General features: G+C 44.5%; 1 protein-coding gene across 1 annotated transcript in view; it reads right to left on the reverse strand.

Moving 5' to 3' along the window:
• Nucleotides 1-1,979: 1,979 nt before the first annotated feature.
• Nucleotides 1,980-24,626, reverse strand: part of KCNK13 (potassium two pore domain channel subfamily K member 13) — a 95,685-nt gene continuing 73,038 nt past the window's right edge. The window contains exon 2 of the mRNA XM_041758891.1: nucleotides 1,980-3,723. Within this exon, the coding sequence (XP_041614825.1) occupies nucleotides 2,828-3,723 (896 nt within the window). The 3' untranslated portion in view covers nucleotides 1,980-2,827. The remainder of the gene's footprint in view (nucleotides 3,724-24,626) is intronic.

A 24,626-nucleotide genomic window follows, 5' to 3' on the forward strand; every position in this document is an offset into this window, starting at 1 on the left:
TGTGGGTAAAATGCTATTGAACTGTGTCATGTGCCACAGAGAGAAATTGTTCATTAAAAAAATAGGTCATCCAATGGAGCAAACTTTATTGCTGTCTTATAAGAAATGGCCACAGCTGCCCCCACCTCAACCTTCAGCAACCACCACTCTGATCAGTCAGCAGCCATTGACATTGAGGCGAAACCCTCCACCAAGCAAAAAGATCACAACTTGCTGAAAGCTCAGATGTTTGTCAGCATTTTTTAGCAATAAAGCATTTTTAAAATTAGGGTATGTACTTTTAAAAAGACACAATGCCATAAATGTACTATAGTATGCAGTAAGCATAACTTTCATCTGCGCTGGGAAATGAAAAAGTTCATTTGGCTGGTTTTATTGCAATATTTACTGTGTTGTGGTGGTCTGGAACTTAACCGCTCTAGATTTTGTGGGCTCCAGATTTTGAACTCCGGCTTTATTTTACTTATTTATTTATTTTGAACTCCAGCTTTATATTACTACCTAGAAATTCTCTTGTTAACCAATTCATGTCTAAGAGTAACTAAGAGAGAAACTTAACTAAATAAATTCCTAGTTTTGCCATTTGGGTGGGGTGGAATATGTTATTCCCATCGTGCATCATAAACATACCACACTTCACTCCTTACACTGATCCTCAAATGTTTCCACCAAGGAACCTCAACCCAGAGTGAAACAAACCCATTTTCCAAGACCCTGAGAGGACTCCTCAGGAAACTGCTCAAAAGTTTAAAATTTTTTTCATGGCTAGCTCAAAAGTTTATTCTAGTTTTGGATCCTACTTAAGTAGAGCCATGTGTTTTGACATAACATCTCTTTGCAAAAATAATTTAGTACACTGACCTTCTCGGAAGATGACACTCGCTTATATAATGCCCCTTGGCCTCTGGGTACACCTCTGAGGTCTAGGAACTTGGATTGGAGAAGCAAGGACTTGCTTTGTGCCAGTCCCTCTACCATGAATGTGGAGATCCAGAAAGCTCCTGGGGCAAGAACCCAGCTTCTCTCCCTATCCCCATGATGCTTCATGTAGGGCAGGGCCCCTGGGGAGCTTGGTTTGTGATTAGAGGTTTGTAATGGGGTTTTGCAGAAGCTCCAAGATGCTTCAAGAATAATATGAGGGAAGACTTGAAGATCTCTGACTTTGGAGCTGCACAGCCCTTAGTTCAAAGCCCAGGGCTGCTGCTTATTGGATCCTTGCTCTTGAGTACTTTGGACATTGTAGAGAAAATATTGGATTTGACAGTTGGAAGGAAAGGCAATTCAGTCTAAGAGGGAGCAGCTAAAGGAGGTTCTGAAGCTGTGTGGAGTGTGCGTGGAGCCCAGATGTCCCCATCTGGACACCTGGGTTCTCCTAGCTGTCTGCCTAGCTATCTGCTGTCAGCTCAGAGTTCAGCAAGGAGTACTCCCTCCATGCCCGTTTCTTCCTTGTCTAAAACACAAGAAAGTTGCATGGGATGGTTCCTAAGATCCTCCCAGCTCTGATGCTTTCTGCTCAATATTTCAGTTTCATTAGACATAGGTCTTGGCTTCCTTTTCTTCACCGACGCCCAACCTTCTTCATCATTTCTAAAATAGCTGTGTGTACCATCCTTATTTTATTTAAAAAAAAAAAAAACCAGCTATCTCTTGTTGACGCTGCTCTCAAACTTCAAAATGTTCTCTCCTGAATATATGAAGAAGATCAACAGCCTTTGTTCCCAGCATGAATGTTTTACTGGCTCGGGAGGTTATGTAACTAGACTTATTACAATCCCAGAAGGCAGAACAGAAACAAATGACACAGGAGAAGCCAAATTTTCTTATCTGGCCTAGAATGTTTCCCCAGCCAAGAATCCAAGATGACACTCCTATCCCTAAGGGTTCATTTCTTATTTCCTTTTTCTCTGAGCACAAGAAATGCGCGTTTAATTAGGCACCCCCCCCCAGCCCCACTGGCCATAATGAGCACTCATGTCATCTTAGTTAATAAAGTGAGGATTTATTCAATTTTCAGTTCTAATAAATAGCCATTATCTTTGCAATGGGCCCCAAGCCCTGGTTTAAAAAAAAAAAAAAATGACATGGTCTCTGTGACCATTCAAAGGGAGAACGTTAAGCTATGTTCTTTCATTACAAAAGTGAGTCTCTCCACTACTCAGCTGCAGTTTCAAGGCTTGAAGCTGAATTTAGTTTTCTTATCACATGGACGTCCCACGGACACATTAGCCCAGCATTAGGATCTTAAAAATAAGAGAATCTAGGAAAAACAAAAAGCAGAGAAGCAGACACGGAGGGTAGAACAGGTGACTTCCCTCTCCGTGGACCGTGGGCAAATCCGTTCCGAAGGAAGTCCGGGGCCCAGACACCTCTGAAACACCCCCGACCCCGGCTTGTTTGAAGGCGGTGGGAAGGCCAGTGAATCTGCATTCACTGAATCAGGGCTCCGGAGGTACCGGAGGATCTTCCTTGGGCATTTTTATTTCCAAATGAAGAACAGAGCAGCAAAGACTGGAGGCCTACTTAACCCCCCTCCCTCCCTGGAGGAAGATGCGTAAAGGAACATGCCAGTGTCTCAGGCTGCTTTTCTTGTTCATTCTTGAGACTGACTGTGCCCTCAGAGAGTCAAGAGGAGGAGAGAGGCCTGGGCCTGGGTCCCGCAGCCTCAGCAGGTGGCCGTGAGTGAGAGGAGGAGAGCTCTGTACGGCGGGGCCTGCACAGGGTGACGGGGGCAGCTCCAGAGCAAGCCGGGCGGTGCAGAGCTGAGCTGGATGCCCATCCCCTGGTCATCGACGTCGTCGCCCACCCTCCTGGTGTCCACTCCTCGCTCCTACCTGTCCCCGCTGGTCTCGGCCAGCCTGTTGTTCATGATGGCAAAGGCCCCCACCCCGCCCGAGAACTCACTGTCCCGGGACAGCACGCTGGCCTGCGGCGGGCCGCCGTTGGCCGTCTCAGACAGCTGCTTCTGGAGGATGGCCAGTGAGACCTTGTTGGCGGCCAGGAAGTCCTTCATGGAGATCATCTCCCCCGACAGTCGCCGCCCGTCGGTGTCGCTGTCCATCACCCCGTCCGTGTCTATGGAGATGTTGCAGCGGTTCTGCACGCTGTTGCCCGGCATGACCACGTTCCTCCGTGAGCGGCCAAGTCTCCTCCGGCACTGCTGGCAGCAGCCCCCTTCCATCTTCCTCAGGATCCAGTTCACCGACTGCTTGATGAGGATGGAGATGACGTTGAACAAGGAGTAGATGCAGCAGACGCCCATGAGGATGAACATGAAGTTGGCGAAGCGGTAGAGGCCCTGGCGATCGTACTGGGCGTGCTGGCTGCTGACCAGGTCCCCGAAGCCGATGGTGCTGAAAGCCACAAAGCAGAAGTAGAGCGAGTCGAAGTAGCTCCAGCCCTCGATGGAGGTGTACATGGCCGAGGCACAGCAGGAGATGAGGAGGGAGGCCACGCACAGGATGAGCATGACGTAGTACACGGAGGGCTTCCAGCCGGCCAGGCCGTCCGCCTCGCACCTGCCCGGGTTCTTCAGGCTCTCGGGGGGCAGGGCCCCTCGTCTCTGGAGCTGCCGCTGGTGGCACGACTTCATGATGTAGGCGATGACGGTGATCAAGCGCTCCAGGAAGAGGTTGAAGAACAGGATGGTGCTCGCACACCCAATGAGGCCATAAAAGATCAGAAAGATTTTTCCTCCCACCGTTGCTGGAGTGGTCATCCCAAACCCTGCAGGAGACAAAAATCAGAGAAGAGTGAGGGACCACGAGCAGGGTCTTGGCTGTGATGGCTGGCAAAGGGCCCGAAGAATGAGTGTCATAAAAAGTGCTCAGTCCTAGCCTTTCTAGGAACCAGGGGGGGGGCGAGGGGCTCTCAGTGAAGACACTCAGCGTTGTTCTGAAAGCTTGTAGGGTGCCATGGTGCAAATCAGGAAAAGGCACCTCTTCCTCCGGGTGGGTGCCTCCAGGCAGCAAAAATGTGGCTGGGTGGTGAGAATGAGAGTTGGATTTTGGGCCTCCCCTCTCGACTTGGCTAGATGTCCTGTGGAGTGCACAACCTGAACAGCCACGGGCAGCAGACGTTGTTCAGACAGAGAAAGTTTCATACAAAGAAGGTTCGTACAAAGAAAAGGTTTGTTCAGACTCATCAGAATTCAGTTATTGCACAAATACTCATTCAGTGCCATTCCAGGAACTGGGGATTAAACTGTAAAATAGCCAGATCTGGGCCCTGTCCCTGTGGAGCTCTAGCCCAGTGTGGTGACTACTCTACCGTGTACGTGTTGTGCTGGAGGAAGTAGTGTCCTATGGGAACAGCCAAGAGGAGAACCCATCTCAGGTTTGAGGTTCTGGGAAGACTAAGCAGGGATGCTTGAAAGCTACAGAGGAGTTAGGCAGGCAAGGAGAGGTGTGTGTGCGTGTGTGCGCGCGCGTGCACGTGTGGTATTTCAGACACATGAAATGTGTGTACACGAGTGTAGTAGTGGTATTTTAGAGAAACAGCAAATGCCAGCATATGTAGAAATGAGAAATTTGCTCAAGATTTGCCCATCTTTTAAACAAAATACTTTTAACATACACCTTATGTTTGGGGAGTGAAAACTGAGGTGTTGATTTTTATAGTGTGATCAAACAAAAAGTGTCTCTCTTGCCTTTACCTCTTACTGTTCACAATTTCTACCTTCTTGACCTTTCCACCCATGCACACAGACATGTTCCCAAGAATACCAACTACAGGACAATAGGCATTTCTAAAAACACCAAGAAAAAGAAAAGAGCAGTGATTCACTCAGTATTTCTCACTGAGGGGTGCCCAGGGTCAGCCCACCCCAAGGGACATGGAATCCTTCCAAGCAAATGATTCAGTAACCATGAGAATTCCGATCTGTTCTAGGGATGGGCATCAAAGTCTCTGAAAACAAATGCCATTCAAAAAAGGAGTACTGAGCCTGCCTCCCTGGGTTCCGCCTTTCATTCGGACCAAACCTTGGTCCAAACTTATCTCCATTTTTCCCCTTTATTATCAAGTTCAGGTTCCTAACTTAAGCTCCATCATTGGGATCTTGAGGACTCACCCTTATCCTGTTTCCTGATGACACCCTGCTTGTCCCCAAGCCAATACTTTTCTTTGTTATCACAGCTGCCCATGGTTGCTTCCCAGTGCACGCTGGGACGTGGTCAGGTCAGGCCTTGCCATGTGTGGGCTTCTGGGGAGATGACCTCCTGCTCTCCTCAGGCAGAGCCAAGGGGCCACCCTTCTCAAACACTTAGCTATACAGACTGTGCTACCGTCTGGTTACCATCCAGTTCAATTGGATTGTTCTTTTACAGCCCAAAAGGGTCTACACGAGTGTAGGCTAAGCAACCGGTAATCAGGTGACTAGAGAAAGATGGTCAATCTAACTTTTTAGCTGGATGGGAGGGGATGATTTCATTAAGGAAGGAGCATGGGCGGTCGGGGGTGGTGGTGGGGGAGGCTGGAGATACTTCCATTGGGAGTTACAGTTATGGACTCTAATGGTAGAGAGAAAAGTAGACCCTTATCTCTTCCCTGGGAACTCCCTCAGCAACTCTTCGCCTTGCATGTTTCATTTATTAGGTACCTTCCTTATGTAAAGAAATACTTTGTCTTGGGGGGCCTGGGTGGCTCAGTCAATTGAGCATCTGGCTCTTGATTTCACCTCAGGTCATGAGATAAAGCCCTGTGTCGGGCTCCACACTCAGTGCGGAGTCTACGTGAGATTCTCCTTCTTCCTCTGCTCCCACCCCACTCTCCCACCTCTCTCTCTCTCTTAAATAAGTGAATAAATAGAAATACTTTGTGTTTGCTGTGTTTTCTCTTGTTGGTATCTTTCATTCTTATCCCCAAGCTCAAGTTTAAATGAGGTGGTTTTAATAGTGGAGAATTTAGAAAAAATTTACTGAGTTTAATGACTGAGCTGAGAGCAATGTCTTTCTCTCCTCAGGCCAAAGAACTCTGAGGAGTAACCAAGGTGTTGAGTGATTAGTTCCTGATTATCTGAGGATGTTGGGGCACCTCTTCTGGCTCAGTGAATTCCCGGAAGCAGTACAACTTGCAGATCTTTCTGCACTAAGAAATGAATAACGAGGGGTTCCTGGGTGGCTCAGTTGGTTGAGCATCTGCCTTCGGCCTGGGTCGTGATCTCCGGGTCCTAGGATCAAGCCCCACGTCAGGCTCCCTGCTTGGTGGGGAGTCTGCTTGTCCTTCTCCCCCTTCTTCTCCCTCTGCTCCACCCCTGCTCATGCTCTTTCTAACAAGTAAATAAAATCTTAAAAACAACAACAACAAAACAACAACAACAACAACAAAAAACAATGGAAGCTGGAGCCCCTGCCCCAAAGCTGTAAGGCCAGAGGAGTCTTAGGGGTCTCTTCATTGGAGACAGAACAGAGGCAACAAGCAGAAAAAAAAGACAAACACTTATCTGGGGCCTTTTATTGACCAACAATATTCTAGAAACAGAATAAAGGCATTGAAAATGAGGAAAGCCCAGAAATAGCAAGGGAGCGGGAGGGGGAGGTTCTTGCCAACAATCAGAGGAGAACTTTCTCATGTAGCACAAGATTTAAATGGGCAAATGTTTGCTACCCCAAAAATCTTCCTTTCTGATCCCAGAGGTGACTTGATTATTTTAGTCTTGGAAAGTAGAGCAGTTAAGAATAGCTCTCAGCCAAAGTTTACGACAATAATTAATTAAGCACCTGTGAAGTTCAAGAGCCTGCACTGTTTGGACCACACAATGATTATTAGCCGGACAAGGTCCTTGACCTCAAGGAACCTCACATCCAGGCTGGGACAAATAAGCTGCTACCTACAAAACAAGGCATAGAGAGTCAAGTGTCAAAATAAAGGCAGAGTGGAGTTATCCGGCTTCAGGGGCCCGAATGCTGCCTCACTTGGGGTGAATGACGTACAGGTGCATGACCGAAGCCAGCTGACGAGCTCAGTAAACTGACTTTTCCAATGAATGACATGTCTAGTGATGTGGGGACGTGTCCCAGGGACTGAAAATTTCTGGATTTTATCTTGCTTATTTGGCTTTAAAACATTCCATTTGATCAAAGGACAGTAGGTTTTGATTACCTACTGAACCTGGTTGATCACTGCCATCTTTTCAATCAGCAAAAATGACAGAAAAATGGCATACATGGTAGTGCGAGAGAAGCGCTGGGAGGCAGCCCTCCTCTAGTTTGCCGAGAGGTGTTTCCACAACTTCTGCTATTGTCAGAGCTTAAAAGTGTGGGAGTTCAATACTATAGGCTTTTTCATAAAAAGCCTTCCCTCTTTTGAGCCCATAATACTGAACATTAGGGATGCCTTGGATTGGGAATGAGAAGCCTCAGGGTCCTCCTTGGTGAAGGAAGAGGGTAAAAGCATCACCAAACTACCTGCCCTCTGCCAGGTATCCCTGGCTCCTCGCCCCCTTGCTGGGGAGCTGGCTCTTATTAGCCTACTAGTTCCATTTGACAGGTGAGAGAAAGAAGAGTACAGAAGCTAAGTAACCTGCATAAAGATGTAAAGCCAGAATGAGAACCTCAATTTGTCTCCCAGGCCTGTGCTCTTTCCACCTGACTATGCTAAGTGAGTGCCAGCCACTGACAGGTGTAGCATCAAGACTAGAATCGGGGGAGGGAAATTAACCAAGCATCTCTAGTTCCACGCTTTACATAGACACCCAGACCACAGTGGCTGCCAAATCTGGTACCCAAATCAGGGGATTGGCTTGCATCACAAACTGAAACCCTACAATTTTCATTTACTAAAACACATGTTTCTGAATGTATGTGTGCCTCTTCCAACAAGTGATGTAATTAAGTCGGTTTCTAAAATGTGCTACACCCCATGCATTTTGGTCTCCTTGTATTTCGTAGGCACACAAATGAAACTGATTGTCACAGGTGGTGCTTTTCAGTATATAATTTATTCTCTGTGCTTGAAGCCTGAGGTCATCTGATTTCTGTCCAACCCCTGAGTCTGGGAGCACATGAACTAGCTGACTGAGGACCTAGGGCCCAGGAGTTTGGAGTCCAAGGACTCCAAGGAAGCTTGCCTGGCAGCCTACTTCGTTCTGGCTCATTGGAACCATTTCAGGTCTGCTTCAGTGTGACCCCTAGCGTAGCTCTTGGGACCAAACCAGGTTCTCTGGTGTCCTTGGAGCCAGGAATGAAGCAGCCGGGGAATGCCAGGGTCCCAGTCAACCCCAATAGAGCTTTTCATTTAGACTATGAAGAGAGGAAAGTAGACCTGCGGTCTCCTAGCATTTATGTATATTCTGTTGACTATTATATTCTTCAAAGGGATCCCTGGGTGGCGCAACGGTTTGGCGCCTGCCTTTGGCCCAGGGCGCGATCCTGGAGACCCGGGATCGAATCCCACATCAGGCTCCCGGTGCATGGAGCCTGCTTCTTCCTCAGCCTGTGTCTCTGCCTCTCTCTCTCTCTCTCTGTGACTATCATAAATAAATTAAAAAAAAATTAATCAGGGTAAAACACTGAAAAGCTTTGCATATTTTCAAACATACACAAAGGCAAAGAGAATATTAATAAACCCTCATTTCCTACTTGCAGCAGTTGACATTTTGCCAATCACGGTTCTCCTATCCCACCCCACCTCCTGTATTTGCTGGAGTATTTTAAAATAAATCCTAAATAACAGGTCATTTCATCCATTAATATCCATCAATAAGGACACATTGGGGAGCTTGGGTGGCTCAGTGGGTTGAACAGCCAACTCTTGAACTCCGCTCAGGTCTTAATCTCAGGGCTGTTGAGTTCAAGTTCCATGCTGGGACTTGAAAAATAAATTTAAAAAATAAGGAGGCGTCTATAACTGACAAGCACTCTATTTTCCCAACACAACCACATTATTATACCTAATAAAACCAACACTAATTCCCTAAAACCAAATAATAGCTAGGCCATACTCAAATTTCTTAAAAATATCTTTTTACAGATCTGTATGAATCAGGATGCTAGCAAGATCCAAGCATTATATCTTGTAAGTCTCCTTTATTCATTGACAGCCTCCCCTCCCATTTTTTATGCCATTGATTTTTCAGGTAAATATGTCCTGTAGACTTTAATCACAATTCTTCCTAGAAACATTTTTTTTTTTAAATGCCTATTATCAGAGTGCCCTCAGATGCAGCAGAAAATTTCAAATGTTGTATGGGGACATACAAATTGGCATAAACTGTCTAGAAAGCAATTTGGGAATGTTTCAGGCATTTTAAAAATACTTGTATCTTCTTCTCTTTTTGTTTTTAGGAATATGTCCCCAAAATATCAGAAATGTGACTCATTATGTACATTGGTGTTCACCATGTCTTTGCTTTTAATAACAAAAATCCTCAGCAGCCCAAATGTCAGATAACAGGGAAATGACTAAATAAAGTAGCCATTAAAATGAAGCCATTAAAATGACATATTCAAAGAGAGTTTTTAATGACTGCAGAAAACATTAAATGGAAAAAATGCAGAGCCAAAGCGTGTCTGCAGAATGACTCAAGCTAGTGCATGGGGCATCCTCATTAAACATTTGTTGGATGAAGGAATAAACTTTGTAAAATACATTTATGCAGTTACGTAAATAGGAGCAGTGAGGATTTTGCTTTTGGTTGCCAGTAATAGCAAATCATGAATAGAGGTGACTTACACATGAAGGGGATATGTTATCTCACAGAACATGAAATTCGGAGGTAGTGTGGCTTCAGATTAATTGGGTGTCTAGTTGGGTAGCTTTCCAAATGATCTATGAACCAAAACCATTTCACCTTTCTGGCTCTGGAATTGTCAACAGGTTGACTACTTCCTCCCTATGCCAACAACTTTGGGCATTAACTTTTCACAATCTAATGTCCAGAGCTGGAAAATGTCATATTCCTGTCTCGTGTATGTCTTTGTAAGAGCAGAGAATCCTTTCCAGAAACCCTCTGGCAAAATTCCCATTATACATCATTAATTAGAACAAGCCCTCTTCCCAAACCAATGATCTATAAGAGGAATGGATTTCCTCTTAGACTGGCCAGGGTTTACTGGAGTTTCTTGGGAAAGCGAAGGACCCCAGAACCGACAAGTTCTATCACAAATACACACACAAAAATAACATAAAGGGAAAGAGACAAGATTTTGAATCAGGTTATTTTCAAGGTGGTGATCTTCTGGGTGATTTAATTTTTCGTAATGCTTTATATCTTTCATTACTTTTAAACAGAGAAAAATGTGTTAAAATATTCTGGAAGTTTTTCTCAAATGGCAGGCAAATACCTGCTGAAAACAATCAACCCTCTTGATTCATTCTTCTCAATACACTGAGAAATCAAAGTTTGGCTTGCACAAACTTTTCATTATCTTTTTGACTTGGAAATTTTAAGCCTCTCTTTGTAGTGAGATGAGACTACATAGGGGTTTGTGGGCGTTTTTGAACAAGACCTTCCAGTTTTTCTTTCTTCTTTTAGCCACCAATGCCTCTTTATTTTTTTAAATTAAATTAAATTTGCCAACATATAGTGTAACACCGAGTGCTCATCCCATTAAGTGCCCTTCTCAGTGCCCATCACCCAGTTACCCCCACCACCTCCCCTTCTGAAACCCTTTGTTTCCCAGAGTTAGGAGTCTCCTTCCAGTTTCAATTAGGATGGAAAGAGGGGGCAAAAACAAACCCCATGGTGGGGGTGCTTAGGTGCTCAGTGGGTAAAGCCTCTAACTCTTGGTTTCAGCTCAGATCATGGTCTCAGGATCCATGCTCAGCGGAAGTCTGATTCTCTGCCTCTCTCTCCCTCTATTCATCCCCCCTCCCCTAGCTCACATGCATGAGCGCACGCACTCTCTCTCTCTCTCAAATAAATGAATAAATCTTGAAAAAAAAATCCACCAAAACCAGACCCCATGGACTATTCTTAGGGGGATGTGAGGGATGGGAATGGGGCTCCAATGATGGAAGACTTGAGGGTTTTACCAGGCACAGAGTTTATATGGATTATCGAACCACAGCTGTTAGAGCTGAGAGGAACTTCACAGTTTTCTGTCATAAGTGGGGAGACTGAGGCACTGAAAAGCCAGGTAATCTTGAGGGGTGGAGGCTTGGCTTGAATCCAGGTTCCTCATCCAGATTGCCCTCCCTTACTCTTGTTGCCTGTGGAAAATTGTTTTTCAAAGATGATTTTGACAAACTGCTCCCACCCCTGTAAGAACTGAAGCCTATTTCCCCTCTCCTTGAATCTTGGATGACCTTGAGACTTGCTCTGACCAATTACAGTGGCAGAAGTCATGCTGCACCACTTCCAGGCTTAGACAATAAGGAGCCTAGCAGTTTTATCTTTCTCTTCCTGGACTCCTGAGTCACTATGTGAAAAGTGTGACCACTTAGCTGGAGAGAGTCCCAGCCCTCCCCAGCCATTTCAGCCTCCTCGGATACTGGGTAAATCCATTTTGGGCATTCCAGCCCCAGTCAAGCATGAGATATACCAGCTGTACCCTGTGGAACCAGAGAACCACCAGTTGAGCCCAGCAGATCTACAGCATTGTGAGAAATGTCCATGATTGTTGTTTAAGCCACTGATTTAGGGAGGTTTGCTGCATAGCAATGACTAATGAAATGTCTTCTCTCTGGGGCTTGCAATTTTTTCAACAGGCATCTCCCCATGATTTCTGGGCTGCTCCAGCTCCTCCCTTCACGCTTCATTGGTAACTGAGTGTAAGGGATTTCAAAGAGTGTCAAGAGGAGATCTTTAGGGAGTTTGGAATTTAATGGGAATTCTACTTGTAAATCAAGCAAGTTGTCAAGCCTGTGATATTAAGAAACGGACACTAGCTGAGGGCACTGGACAGGTGGGATGAGGAGGGCATTCTACTGTTGAAACATATTTGGGTCATTTCCAGCTTGGGGCTATCATGAGTAGTACTCTGGTGCATATCTTTTGATGAACATATATGCATATTTCTTGTGGATACCCATACTTAGGAGTGGAAGTGAGGACTTACACAATATTATATCTTCAGAAAAGTGGATGCCCTGATTGACCCCATCCTCATCAGAGTTTGAGAAACCCAGTTTCTTCATATTCTTGCCAATATCCATTTCAACCATTCTGGTGGGTACATGGTGGTCTTAATTAGCATTTCCTTGATGCCTATTAAGCTGAGCATCTTGTCATATGTTTTGTGGATGGGTGGGCATCCTCTTAATGCCTGTTCAATTATTTTGCCCATTTTCTTTTTTGTTGTTGAATTTTAAGTGACACAGAAACTGTGAAGCTCTAAGCCTTGAATGGGCTCCAGATATGCTCAGTGAATTTACTGCCCCATCTAAGGCAAGGGCATCGGTTCACACAACCTGTTGGCGAACCCTCTCTTGCATAGCACTCATTTCTCCAATGGAGAATTGTTTCTAACATTTCTTATGCTAGCCAATGTTCCCTACAGTGTAGATTTTGATAACAATATTTAAAGTGCTTAATAGTTATCTCTTGAAAGTGGATTTTGGAATAGACACTCCCATTGATGGCTAACTGCCTCCAGGGTATAAGATGAGGTTAATTTGCACAAACACACACTTATCTGTTTATAATGAAGTGTTTTATGGTAGTGAGCACTCAGACAATATAACACCAAAAAAGCTCATGGTAACACGCTGTGAAATTTTTCATTTGACAAACCAGGATTTGAACCCTAAATTGGAAGCTCTGGCTGTGCACCAGATGCTGATACAGTCTACAAAATAAACAATTTCCATTCACCTCACACTTGAGTAATCCCTATACACTGGTAAATCTAAGGCAAAGATACAAACTAATCACTCAAAATCCTTTTTACAAGACCTACACCTTTTAAAAGTCACTCCTCTCCCACTCCGAACACCATTGTTGAGTTCCACAAGACAGATTTTTGTCAACAAACATAATTCTGTTCTGGTTTGATAGGATATCACACTGTACCATGTTTGTGTTCACCATAATCTCCCTTATACAAACTTCAAAAAAAAAAAAAAGCAGACCCTACTAATTATTAAAATCAAACTAAGAATGTCTCTCCTTCAACCTGGTTCGTTTTTCACAAACTACCACTGGAAAATTACCAATAACAGACAATGGGATTTAAAACTGGCCTTGTCTGGCCCGTATGGGTTTTCCTCCAAAGTTCAGCAATATGCCCTGTGGCTCCCATGTGCATAATAATAAATCAGGTCTTCTCAGTACAGCATTCAGTGCCGCAAGGGAAGTGATTCTCTGAGGAGGGGTATGGTAGGCCCTTCAATTCCAGTCAGGCATGGACATCCAAGCCCTGACTCCTCCCTCACCTATCTGGAAATGAGCTGGAGGGGTAGGTGGCAAGATCAGATAAGTGAACAGATACTTAGTGGATGGTCAGATGGGTAAAACCTTGTCTTAGCAACTTAGCTAAAATGTGGAGAAGATTGGATCCTGCCCCTTTAGAGAAAGAAAGTACTGCATGCTAAATTACTGCATGATTTAAAAAAAAAATCAAACACTTCAGAGAGTGCCAGAGTGGTGATGGGGGGAGGTTCCTTAATAGAAACTTGGGGTAATGAGAAACCGGGACAAATCTGTACCTTAGTACACATGTACAGGAAGTGTGGAGGGAGAGGTGTGCGTACTGTGTGAAGAGGTAGGGTGGCCATCTGTACTTCCCAGGCTATGAGAAGTATGGATTAAGTTTTATGAGTCTTCTCAAGAAAATGCTTAAAGACAAGGGTTTATGAGGGTCAAGTGTTCAGAAGCAAAATTTACTTCCTCTTATATCATTTCTAGATGTTGAAGAGAGCTTTTGGAGGCAAGTGTTGACATGACAGTCAAATAAGGCAGTAATTGTCATACTTATTAGGTTGCACACACTGTGCCAAGAGGATGTGCAGGGTAGGGGTTAGGTGGGTGATTACAAGATAGCTTCTGCCCTCCAGGAGCATCAAACCTGGTCCAGGAGATAAAGTACTGCAACGACACACAAGAAGGAAATCTGCACTAGGTTGTTTATCAAATCAAGTAAACTCCTTTTCTTTTTCTTTTTTTTTTTTAAGATTTATTAATTTATTTGGGAGGGAGGGAGAGAGAGAGAGACAGAGACAGAGACAGAGAGAGCATGCACAAGCTGAGGGAGGGGCAGTAGGCTGAGCTTGGAGCCCAAGGTGGGGCTCGATCTCAGGACACTGAGATCATGACCTGAGCAGAAATCAAGAGTTGGTTGCCTAAACGACTGAGCCACCCAGGTGCCCCATGTAAACTCCTTTTCTGAGTCACCTGAAAATAACATAAAAGACAGATGGAAAGCTTCTGCCAAGCTTCAGGGAGGATGGATGGTCTGATCACACCTTTACTTACAGTGTGAAAATGAGCTGAGAGGTGAATAAGGGAGAAGCAAACCATGGTCACTTAGCATGAAAGTCTTGAACTTCAGTACACATGAAAATTCCCTGAGGAGTTTGTTAAAAACTGTGAATTTTCAGGCCTCACCCTCAGAGGTGGTGGTTAAATGGGGCCAGAAAATCTGTATTTTAAACTAATTCCCATAGTGATTTTAGTACAAGGACCAGAGACCCCACTCAGAGAGGTACCTCTAGCTGGGGTCAGAGCACAGGGGCAGGAGAGTTGGAAACAAAGGTCCTATCTGCTTGGGTAAGGGTCTAAGTTAGGGCCCTACCAAAATCAGTGAAAGATATGATACTTCTGGGGTCCTAAGGGCAAAGGCAACCCTTAATTTCTTTCATATATCAATAAATGATGCAGAAAACATTCAGGCGGTACATTATATCAGAGTGAGCAGTCTTCAGAAGCTCTGCGATAACTGTGGAGCCAGGACACCAGTGGACATGAAGACAGCTGCTCCCCTTCCTTTGGATTTGTAGGACTTCCAGAGTAGCCAAGGACTTCTTGCTTCCTATGTTACACGTCAACAAAGGTAATGAAGAGCAGGAAGTGGTACTTCCTTCCTAGCCAGTCGCTTTTCTGGGCTGGAACCAGATGGGCTTGTGGTTTCTTTTTGTAAAATGAGGTTTGGGATTTTTTGGGTGGAGGGGAGAAGGGAAATGCAGGAGCGCAACTGAGGGCTGAGGTGGGCATTGGTTCTAAATCAGCTTCCTACATGGGCATTTGCTAAGGACCTGCTGCCATGGTAGCCCACCTTGGTAAAGGAATAGGCCTGGATTCCATGTTCTAGATAATGCTTCTTGACTGTTGGTTCCAGAACTACCCAAGGAGCTTGTGAGATCCAGACCCCTAAGCCTTACCACCTGGATCGGCATCTCGGGCTGGGCCTGGTTTCCTCCCTGGATATTGATGACTACTCTAGAGCTGGAGAATCATTGTTCTAGAGTTTTCCATTCAAGACAGGATTTCTCAGTGATGTAGGCAAAGGAGAGCTGGTAATAACTTCCTGATTTTAGGAGTTTGGTAACTGTACTTTTTATTTGCAGCTCATAGCTTCACTGTCTGGTGGTGAGAAAAGTGTTGGAAATACCGATTTGGGGAATATCTTCCTTCGTTCTACGACCTACTGGTTCATGAGTTCTCTGGGTTATTTATTTATTTATTTATTTATTTATTTATTTATTTATTTATTATTTTTTAGTTCTCTGGGTCTTTAAGCACAAGGCCATTTGATTGTTTATTCCAGCTCTTGGAGCAGGGAGATTAGTGACACAAGAGGGTGATGAATATGATGACAGTTTAGGTGCACCGAGCACTCGTTCTGAGCCAGACACTATGCTTAGTGCTTTACACAAACTCACTTTTTCAATCCTCATGCCAACCTTGCAAATTGGGAATATTATGTCCCCCCCTCTTTTACATGAGAACCTGAAGTACACAGAGGTGACAAAACTTGCTTGGAGTCACGGGGCTAGCTAGTTAGGGCCCTGGGTTCTAGTCCAGACTATTAATAACCTATGTGTGTGATGGTCACAACTTATTCTGGTTGCCCCTTTGGTAAAATGAGGATAGAACGGCCCAGATGAACTCTAGGGACAGTCAGGTGCCAACATTCTGTGACTTGGGCATCCAATCATCCCAGGATTCTGGGGAGGGCTCACCTGTGTATCTGAGGTTCCTCTTCTACAGGCCAGGCAGATGACAACGATAGTCCATATGAAAAACATTTCTATCTGTAACATTTCTCAACTATGAAGACATCACAGGCTAATTTAAAGCATTTCACAAAGCAGCTGGGGGGCCGGAGGGAAATGGCATTTTCACTGTACATGGCGCTATTTTTCTGTGACAGTTACTGCTGTGGATGCAAAAGTCTGGAGTTCTTACAGGTCCACATGTCTTTGGAATCTGCTATTTTTAAGGTTATTATATCTCTCTCATTTTGTTAATAGTAAAGCATCTTTGACAAAAGACAGTATCGTATATGGTAAAGATTAAACTACGTTTCAGGTAATTTCTGAACTGGGGGACGTTTCTAGACTCCTTAGCAGTAAGTCACTTACAAATCAAAAATAAATTGATGCTCCTCTGCCTATAAAAGCTGAAAACCAGGGTGTGAGACATAGGATTCTTTAAATCATTTGCATTATTACGAGTCACAGTAATGTCTGTGTTCAGAAGGTAATAGAAATTAGCCCCACAGGAATCAGAAGACGTCAGTGCCTGAAGAGGAATTTGACAAATTTCGTTTCCCTGAGAGAACACTGAGTCATGGGGGACAATTTAGCTCTGGGTTTTATGCTTTCTCAAGCCCCTTTTTCTCCTCACAACCCCTGAGCTAATGTGACGGCTGGAATAAATGCTGTCATTTGTTCTGACTTTGCCCTCACTTAAAGGTGGGGTGCGGGGGGGATCATCTAATTTACTTATTTCAGGGAGGCATCCCAATTCCAGTGCTTCTTAACTTTTACATAATGAAACTACTCCTTAAAAGCAAGCACCTATAAAAAAAAAAAGCACCTATGATTATGTTCTCTCTCGAACAAAACTGCCGTGGACTCCGAGGACACGGTTCCATTAAGTAGAACGTTCCTACAACAGGTCACAGATGCCTTTTCTTCAACGTGAACGAGAAGGTCTGGCTCCAGGACATTTTTTTTAAAAGATTTTATTTATTTATTCATGAGAGATACAGAGAGAGAGAGAGAGGGAGACACAGGCAGGGGGAGAAGCAGGCTCCATGCAGGGAGCCCGATGCGGGACTTGATCCCAGGACTCCAGGATCACGCTGTGGGCCGAAGGCAGGTGCTAAACCGCTGAGCCACCCAGAATTCCCCTGGCTCCAGGACATTTTGAGGAGCTACAAGAATATCTTAATTTTGATGGGCATCTGGATAAAGCACGAGTGAGTCTGACTGCCTTTGCGAATTTCTTGCTGCAGATGAGAGAGATGGATGACTGGCAGGTGGTATACACAACAGGCAAAGCTCCCATGTGCTGCGTGACCTGGGAGGCCCCGTCACACCTTCTCAACACCCTCGATCCCCCTACTGTGGGATCCTAGTGCTTCCAGAAATCCAGCTTGAAAGCCAGAGACCTAGAGGATATTGGCGGCTCTCTCGTCTGTTATGGTCTTACAAAGATGAATGAAGCAAGGCCTGGGCATATGAAATCATACGCAACTTAGGAAAGGTGTTTGGGAATCCCTGGGTGGCTCAAAGGTTTAGCGCCTGTCTTCGACCCAGGGCGTGATCCCGGGGTCCTGGGATCGAGTCCCACATCGGGCTCCCTGCATGGAGTCTGCTTTTCCCTCTGCCTGTGTCTCTGCCTCTCACTCTCTCTGTGTCTCTCATGAATAAATAAATAAAATCTTAAAAAAAAAAAAAAGAAAGAAAGGTGTTATTCGTAATGCCGGTCTAGAACTCTTCCCTACAAACCCATGAGATTTCCTCTGTGTTATGGACTGAAGGTTCAGCAACTCGCCAGTTCATATGTGGAAAACCTACTCTCCAGTGTGATGTATTAGGAGGTGGGGCTTTGGGGAGGTAAATGGGATTAGCTGAGGTCAGCACAGGGCAGTCCTCCTGCCTCCTGGTGGGATTAGTGCCCTTATGAGAGTCACTGGGGAGGGCCTACTTTGTCTCTCTGCTCTCTGTCATGTGAGGATGCAAGGGGACGTCAGCAGTCTGAAAACCAAAAGAGGGCTTCGGAACTCGGCCTGACCTCAGACTTCCCACCTCTGAAACTGTGGGAAATAAATTTCCACTGATTATTAGCCACCCGGTCCATGGTACTTGTCCCAGCTACCTAAGACAGTAGGTTACCACTGCACCATGATGCACCTTGCATTCCCTAGAATCTCTCAGAAACATGTGGCAAACATCCTCATTTTTGCTATGAAAATAAGCTCTAGCTCTAGAAAACCATAGCTCACTACAGAAAATGAAGTCTTTCTTTCCTTTTCTTCTTTCCTTCACTTCTGGCCTCCTTCTTCCCTTCCTTCCCCTTTTCCTTTCTTCCATTTCCTTAAAAGACGCTTTGGAGACCTACAACTCACCCTTCGCTCTTTTTAGAGGCACCTTCTTTGTCTGTATCGAAATGAATCACTCTTCTGTCATGAACTATTCTTTGAAGGGGGGCTCTCCTGAGGCCTTTTCTTAAAAACATTTTATTTTGAAATGATTAGTTCCAGAAAGCAGTTATAACTTTCTTTTGCCCAAAGCTAGCCGAGAACCCATCTCAGAAAGCATCGTGGTGCTTGCGGCACAAATAGGGTTGGTGTAATAATTTAACTGCCAGGGGAAATGTTTGAAAATACTTTTCATTCCCTAGTCATGGGGCAAGTGGGGGCTGATTCATTAGGATTGGATTTTCCACTGAGGGAACAAACACCGAAGACAAATGCCACCCGGGAACTAGGGCTGTCAGCCCAGACACGAAGGTCCTTTTAGTGAGTTAAGAAATGGATGTTCTTCTGATGTCACCGTTTCTAGTTTTAGGCAAAACAGGCTCCACAATGAACAGTGACCCAATTTGTCCCTTTCCCCCTTAAAATGGTTTTGTCCTCTCTACCTTTCCTCTTCTCTACAGTAAGCATCGGAAAGGGCCTTTCTCCTCTAGACAGGTCAGCCGTGTTCTGTGTCCCTGCTTATTCGACAAACTTTTCCCGAGTGTGTTGACCACGTGCCAGACACTCAGCTACTTGTTATCTGGGAAAAAGACACCAGTTCCTAGTTTCCTTCAACTATGTTTCTTCTGGGATTTACGCTTTCTTCACCATCTTCTGCTTTGTTGCCATTTTTCACACATTTATTGGCCTTTCCTAGTTCTTCTTTTGTGAATTCCTATTCATGTCTAGTCCACTTTCCTATTAGGATATTTGTTCTTTTTTCCTATTGATTTGTGAGAGCTCTTCATACAGTTTTTAAAAAATTAGGGGCACCCGGATGGCTCAGGGGTTAAACATCTGCCTTGGGCTCAGGGCGTGACCCTGGGGTCTTGGGATCGAGTCCCACATCGAGCTCCCCGCAGGGAGCCTGCTTCTCCCTCTGCCTGTGTCCCTGCCTCTCTCTGTGTGTCTCTCATGAATAAATAAATAAAATCTCTAAAAAAAAGAAAAGTAACTTACCACCTTTTATGTATATTGAAATATTTTTCCAATGTATGTCTGCCTTTTATTTTTACATAAATGTTTTATTGTTGCTTTGCCAAAGTTTAATTTTTTTTATCATTTATTTATTTATTTATTTATTTATTTTTGCCAAAGTTTAATTTTTTTTGAAGAAAAAGCTATCAGTTTCCATCAATTTTCTTTTGTGGCTTTGTCTTTGGGAGTCATGGAGGGGAAAATTCTCCAGGAATATACTAGTATTCACTTATGGTTTTAATTTTTATAAGCAATTTAATAATTAACTTCTCTCCAAGTGCAGGTACCTAACAGTTTGAAAATAGTTCTTCTCAGCACCATTTTTCAAAATATTTATTTATTTATTTATGAGAGAGAGAGAGAGAGAGAGAGAGAGAGAGGCAGAGACACAGGAGGAGGGAGAAGCAGGTTCCACGCTGGGAGCCTGACGTGGGACCCGATCTCGGGACTCCATGATCACGCCCTGGGCCAAAGGCAGGTGCCAAACCGCTGAGCCACCCAGGGATCCCCTCTCAGCACCATTTTTAATTGAAATTTTTATTGAGATAATTGCAGATTTATTAACTTATTTTTAAAGGTTTTATTTATTTATTTAAAGGTTATTTATTTATTAATTTATTTATTCATGAGAGACAGAGAGAGAGAAAGAGGCAGAGAGAAAAGCAAGCTCCATGCAGGGAGCCCGATGAGGGACTCCATCCTGGGACCCCAGGATCACACCCTGGGTGGAAGGCAGGCGCTCAACCGCTGAGCCACCCAGGCGTCCCAATAATTGCAGATTTATAAGCAAGTATAAGAAATAACACAGAGAGAGTCTGCTTATACTTTACCCAGCTTCCCCCAATGCTAATGTTTTGCAAAACTGCGGTGTAATATCACAAGCAGGGTGTTGACATGGATTCAATCCATGGGTCTTATATTTCCCCCCATTTGCGTACAAACATGTGTGGGTTCAGTTCTATAAAATTTTGTCCTGGGTGTAGGCTGAGTTGTAGCACAATTTTTAAATAGTCTATTCTTTCTCTACTCTCTTGAAATGCCACTTTTATCAGAGGCAAATTTCCTATATTTGGTTCTGGATTCGGTATCTTTTCCCATCAGTCTGTCTGTCCCTGTTGGAACTGGTACCAAAAATCTCAACAGTTTTCTTTCAATAACCGTGATGACTCCTCTTTCTTCTCCCCTCTTCTTTTCCTGCTCCTTTCTCCTTTTTCTTTGCAAAACTGCCCCGCTTATATTTATGTTCCAATTTTCCTGATGAGCTTTAGAATCGTTTGGTTAAGTTCCAGAAAAGATCTTTGGATTCTGATTGGAGTCGCCTTATATTTAGAGACTCATTTGTGGAGAAATGACGTCCTTACCAAATTGAGTTTTTCCACCAGGAGCACAGCGCCTCTCTCTCCGTTTATAGAAATCTTTTAAAAATGAGCCTTAGTAGAATTTTGTCATTGCTTCATATGAATCCTGTCCAAATCTTGTCACACTGATTCCTGTTTCACAGCTCTATGTAGATGATATCGATGAGCCTTTCTCTCTACCATATGTATTTTTTGGTTCGTGGTTGTTGATTTTTCAGTTACGATAAAACACATATAACATAAAATTTGCCATCTTCACTATTTTAAAGCGTCTCTCAGTGGTATTAGATCCATTCCCGGTGCTGTACAACCATCACTACTGATCTCCAGGACTTTGGCATCATCCCAAAGAGAAACTCTGCCCATGGAACAGTAACACCCTAACCTCCCTTCCTCCCAAGTCCCTGGCAACCTCTATTCCACTTTCTGTCTCTGTAACTTTGGAATCAGTATTTGTCCTTTTGTGTCTGGCTTCTTTCACTTAGCGTCATGTCCTCAAGGTTCAGCTGTATTGTAACATGTGCCAGAATTTTGTTCCTTTTCGTGGCTGCATAAGAGTCTATGTATATGTTTATGCCATATGTTGTTCATCCATTCATCCTCAGGACATTTGGGTTATTTCTATCTTTTGGCTATTGTGAGTAATGCTATGCACATTGGATTGGGGCATAAGTATTGGTTTGAGTCTTTGCTTTCAATTCTTTTGGATATATACCCAAAAAGAAAACATATTTCATAACTTACTATTAGTGGCATACAGTAGAAGGAAGGTATTATATATAATATAATATTATATATGTATATATATATATATATTTATTTTTTTTTTTGGAAAGAGAGCAAGGTGGGGAGGGCCAAAAGAAGAGAGAGAGAGAGAGAGAGAGAGAGAGACAGAATCCCAAGCAGGTTCCATGCTGAGCATGGAGCCCAATGCAGGGCTTGATCGCATGACCTTGAGATTGTGACCTGAGCTGAAATCAAGAGTTGGATGCTTAACCAACTGAGCTACCCAGGTGCCCCTTACATTTCTAATTAGAAAAAGATATTATCATCCCCCTCCCTAAGAAAAGCTCCCAAGTAAAACCAAAATATATGCACTCATTCTTCAAGGCACCAAAGGCCTTTCTTGTTTCTATTAGGCCCTGACCTCCTTGACCTACTGTAACAATTATTGATGAACTCTTGTCCATTCCTAGACCATGAGCTCAGCAGGCCTTAGACAGGCAAAACTTTAAAATGTAATTGTTTTTTCTAAAGATTATTTATTTATTTATTCATGAGAGACACACAGAAAGAGAGAGAAAGGCACAGACACAGGCAGAGGGAGAAGGAGGCTCCATGCAGGGAGCCCAAAGTGGGACTTGATCCTGGGTCTCCAGGATCACACCCTGGGTTGAAGGCAGCACTAAACCACTGAGCCACCCGGGCTGCCCTAAAATGTAATTGTTAATACAAAAAACCCAATTCTCTCTTTGTGCTATTGAATCTTTTGGATTAATTTCTCTGCAAAGGCAAAAGGGACTGGTCAAAGTAGGTGCAAAAGAGAGATTCTTTCAACCTTGCCCAAGTGCTTCAAGGCTCAAAAGGCAGGAGAGTTTATCTGAAGTGGAAGGTTGTCCCATCAACGTCTAGGTATTTGCTGTAGGCCTGGTATTTCACTTAGAACATACTGTACTTCTCTTCTGCCTTCCTCACAAATAATTTCTCTTTCTAGAGTGGGTGTTCTTGTTGTGTCATGGATTGAAGGCCTGGGTTGGGTTCCTCATCAGCAGTTCTTGTATCCTCTTAGGCTTTAAGCTCCTTAAAAGCGATCTCATCCCATAATCCCCTACACACACACACACACACACACGCCCACATATGTATGCATGTGTGTGCACACACACACACACGATGGCTAAGAAGACCAAAGGCTCAGGTCTGAGCCCCAACACCTTCCTAAGGACACTCAGCTAGAAAGGGTTGCAGGGAGGATGTGAACCCAAGTAGTTTTTGATCACTGTCCTAACCTTGACCAAATTACTTAACCTGTGCTTCAAGTTTCTTCATCTGTGAAACAGGATAATAACAATACCTTCCTCACAGGATTTTTGTGAAGACTGGATGACCTAATTCTGGGAGGTGCTAGAACAATGCCTTGGAGTCAGAGGAGTTAATCCTTTATAAGGGGCAGCTGCTACTGATGTGCATGGTGCTAAGCACTGTGCCTTGCACGGTGTTGACTAAGTAACACTTTGTGTGAACTTGCATTGTCATCGTGAACCTTGGAAAATTGCTAACATGATCACAATGGTCTAATCCCATGGAGCATATGACACCCTGCCCTCTGCCTTCACCATGGCACCTGGAATACCATTTCCATTTGTATTTGACAAGGGCCAGCTCCTAGTAACAGACAGCATGCAGTGACCCAAAGTGTCCACTGACTGACTGTCCATATGGCCCTGGGAGGAGAGGAGGGCCAGGCACTGAGTCCCTGGGTGCCATTTCTGATCTCTAATCTGAGCAGAAAAGGCTCTGCTGATTGAGGGGTCTAAGAGATCCCATATATGCACTCCTCCAATGAGGGGCCCATCGACTCCCACAGGCCCAGCTGGAACAGCTCCAATGTCAAGTGCTCAGAGAGGCCTGTCCCAGTCTGCGGTTATCTTGAATATTTGGCTGTTTGCATGCCTCCCCCACGAGGGAGAGGACCCTGTCTGATATGTTCACTGGTCTAATCCTCAGCATCTAGCCCAGGGCAGGGTAGATGTTTGCCGAATACTTGGAATTAAAGAAAGTAGGTAGGCAGGCAGGAAAATCACCTTCTTCCTCTTCCCACTCCTGCCTCAGACCCTGTGCCCTGAGAAGCCTTCCCTGATTCCCTAATCCCCCAGAAAAGTACTATCACTCACCAGGCTCTGATACTCCTACAGAGCAAATGACCTGAATTTCTCCATGTACCCAGCCTTTCCTTACCTACAGTCTTATTTTTCTCTTCTCTAGTTGCTGAGAACCATGAACATGGGACCATAAACTATTCAAAGGTGGAACTGTGCCCATTTTGGAGTTATATCCTTGCCCTCTGGCTCCCAGTGGTCAGCCCAGCTCTGGCCACATTTACAGGTCAAAGCATGGGGCAAATAATGAATGCTTCCTTTTGGGAACCTGGACTTAGCCTGTTTTTCTCCTCTATCAGTGACAGATAATAAATAATCTTGGCTCTCCCGCCTCTTTCCCTGATAAGCACCAGCTGGGAAAGCGTGTTTGTGGGGGCAGATGGAACACTTCCAGCCCTGGTATCTTAGCCCAGCCCCTCATGGAGGGTCGCTGGTGCCCTGGGCCACCTTCTCTCTGGGCCCCTCACAGGTCCACCCTGGTGGGGGTCCGTTACCTCTCTCCTGACCTGTGGTCAACCTGAAGCCTTGTTCACCTCAGACTGGGGCATAGGACCAAACCTCACTAGAGGATTTCCTGGGAAGAGGGGTGGTTCATCACCAAGACGACCTGATCCGTGGCAAAAAATAAATGACATTTTTCTTGGTTACAGTGAACCTGGATCCTAAGACATGACAAGTCTAATGAGATAAGAAAGATCCAGCACAAGTGTAGCAGCCTGTTTATCGACTCTAGTTCAATCAATATTCTGGGTAACCAGAAATTACAATGGCTAGTAGATCCCCATGTACAGATATGAAAGTTCATCAAAATGTGTTTATCACACAGATTTTGCCAGATTATATCTAAA

The sequence above is a fragment of the Vulpes lagopus genome, chromosome 6 (assembly GCF_018345385.1).
Source record: "Vulpes lagopus strain Blue_001 chromosome 6, ASM1834538v1, whole genome shotgun sequence".
Classification (NCBI taxonomy): domain Eukaryota; kingdom Metazoa; phylum Chordata; class Mammalia; order Carnivora; family Canidae; genus Vulpes; species Vulpes lagopus.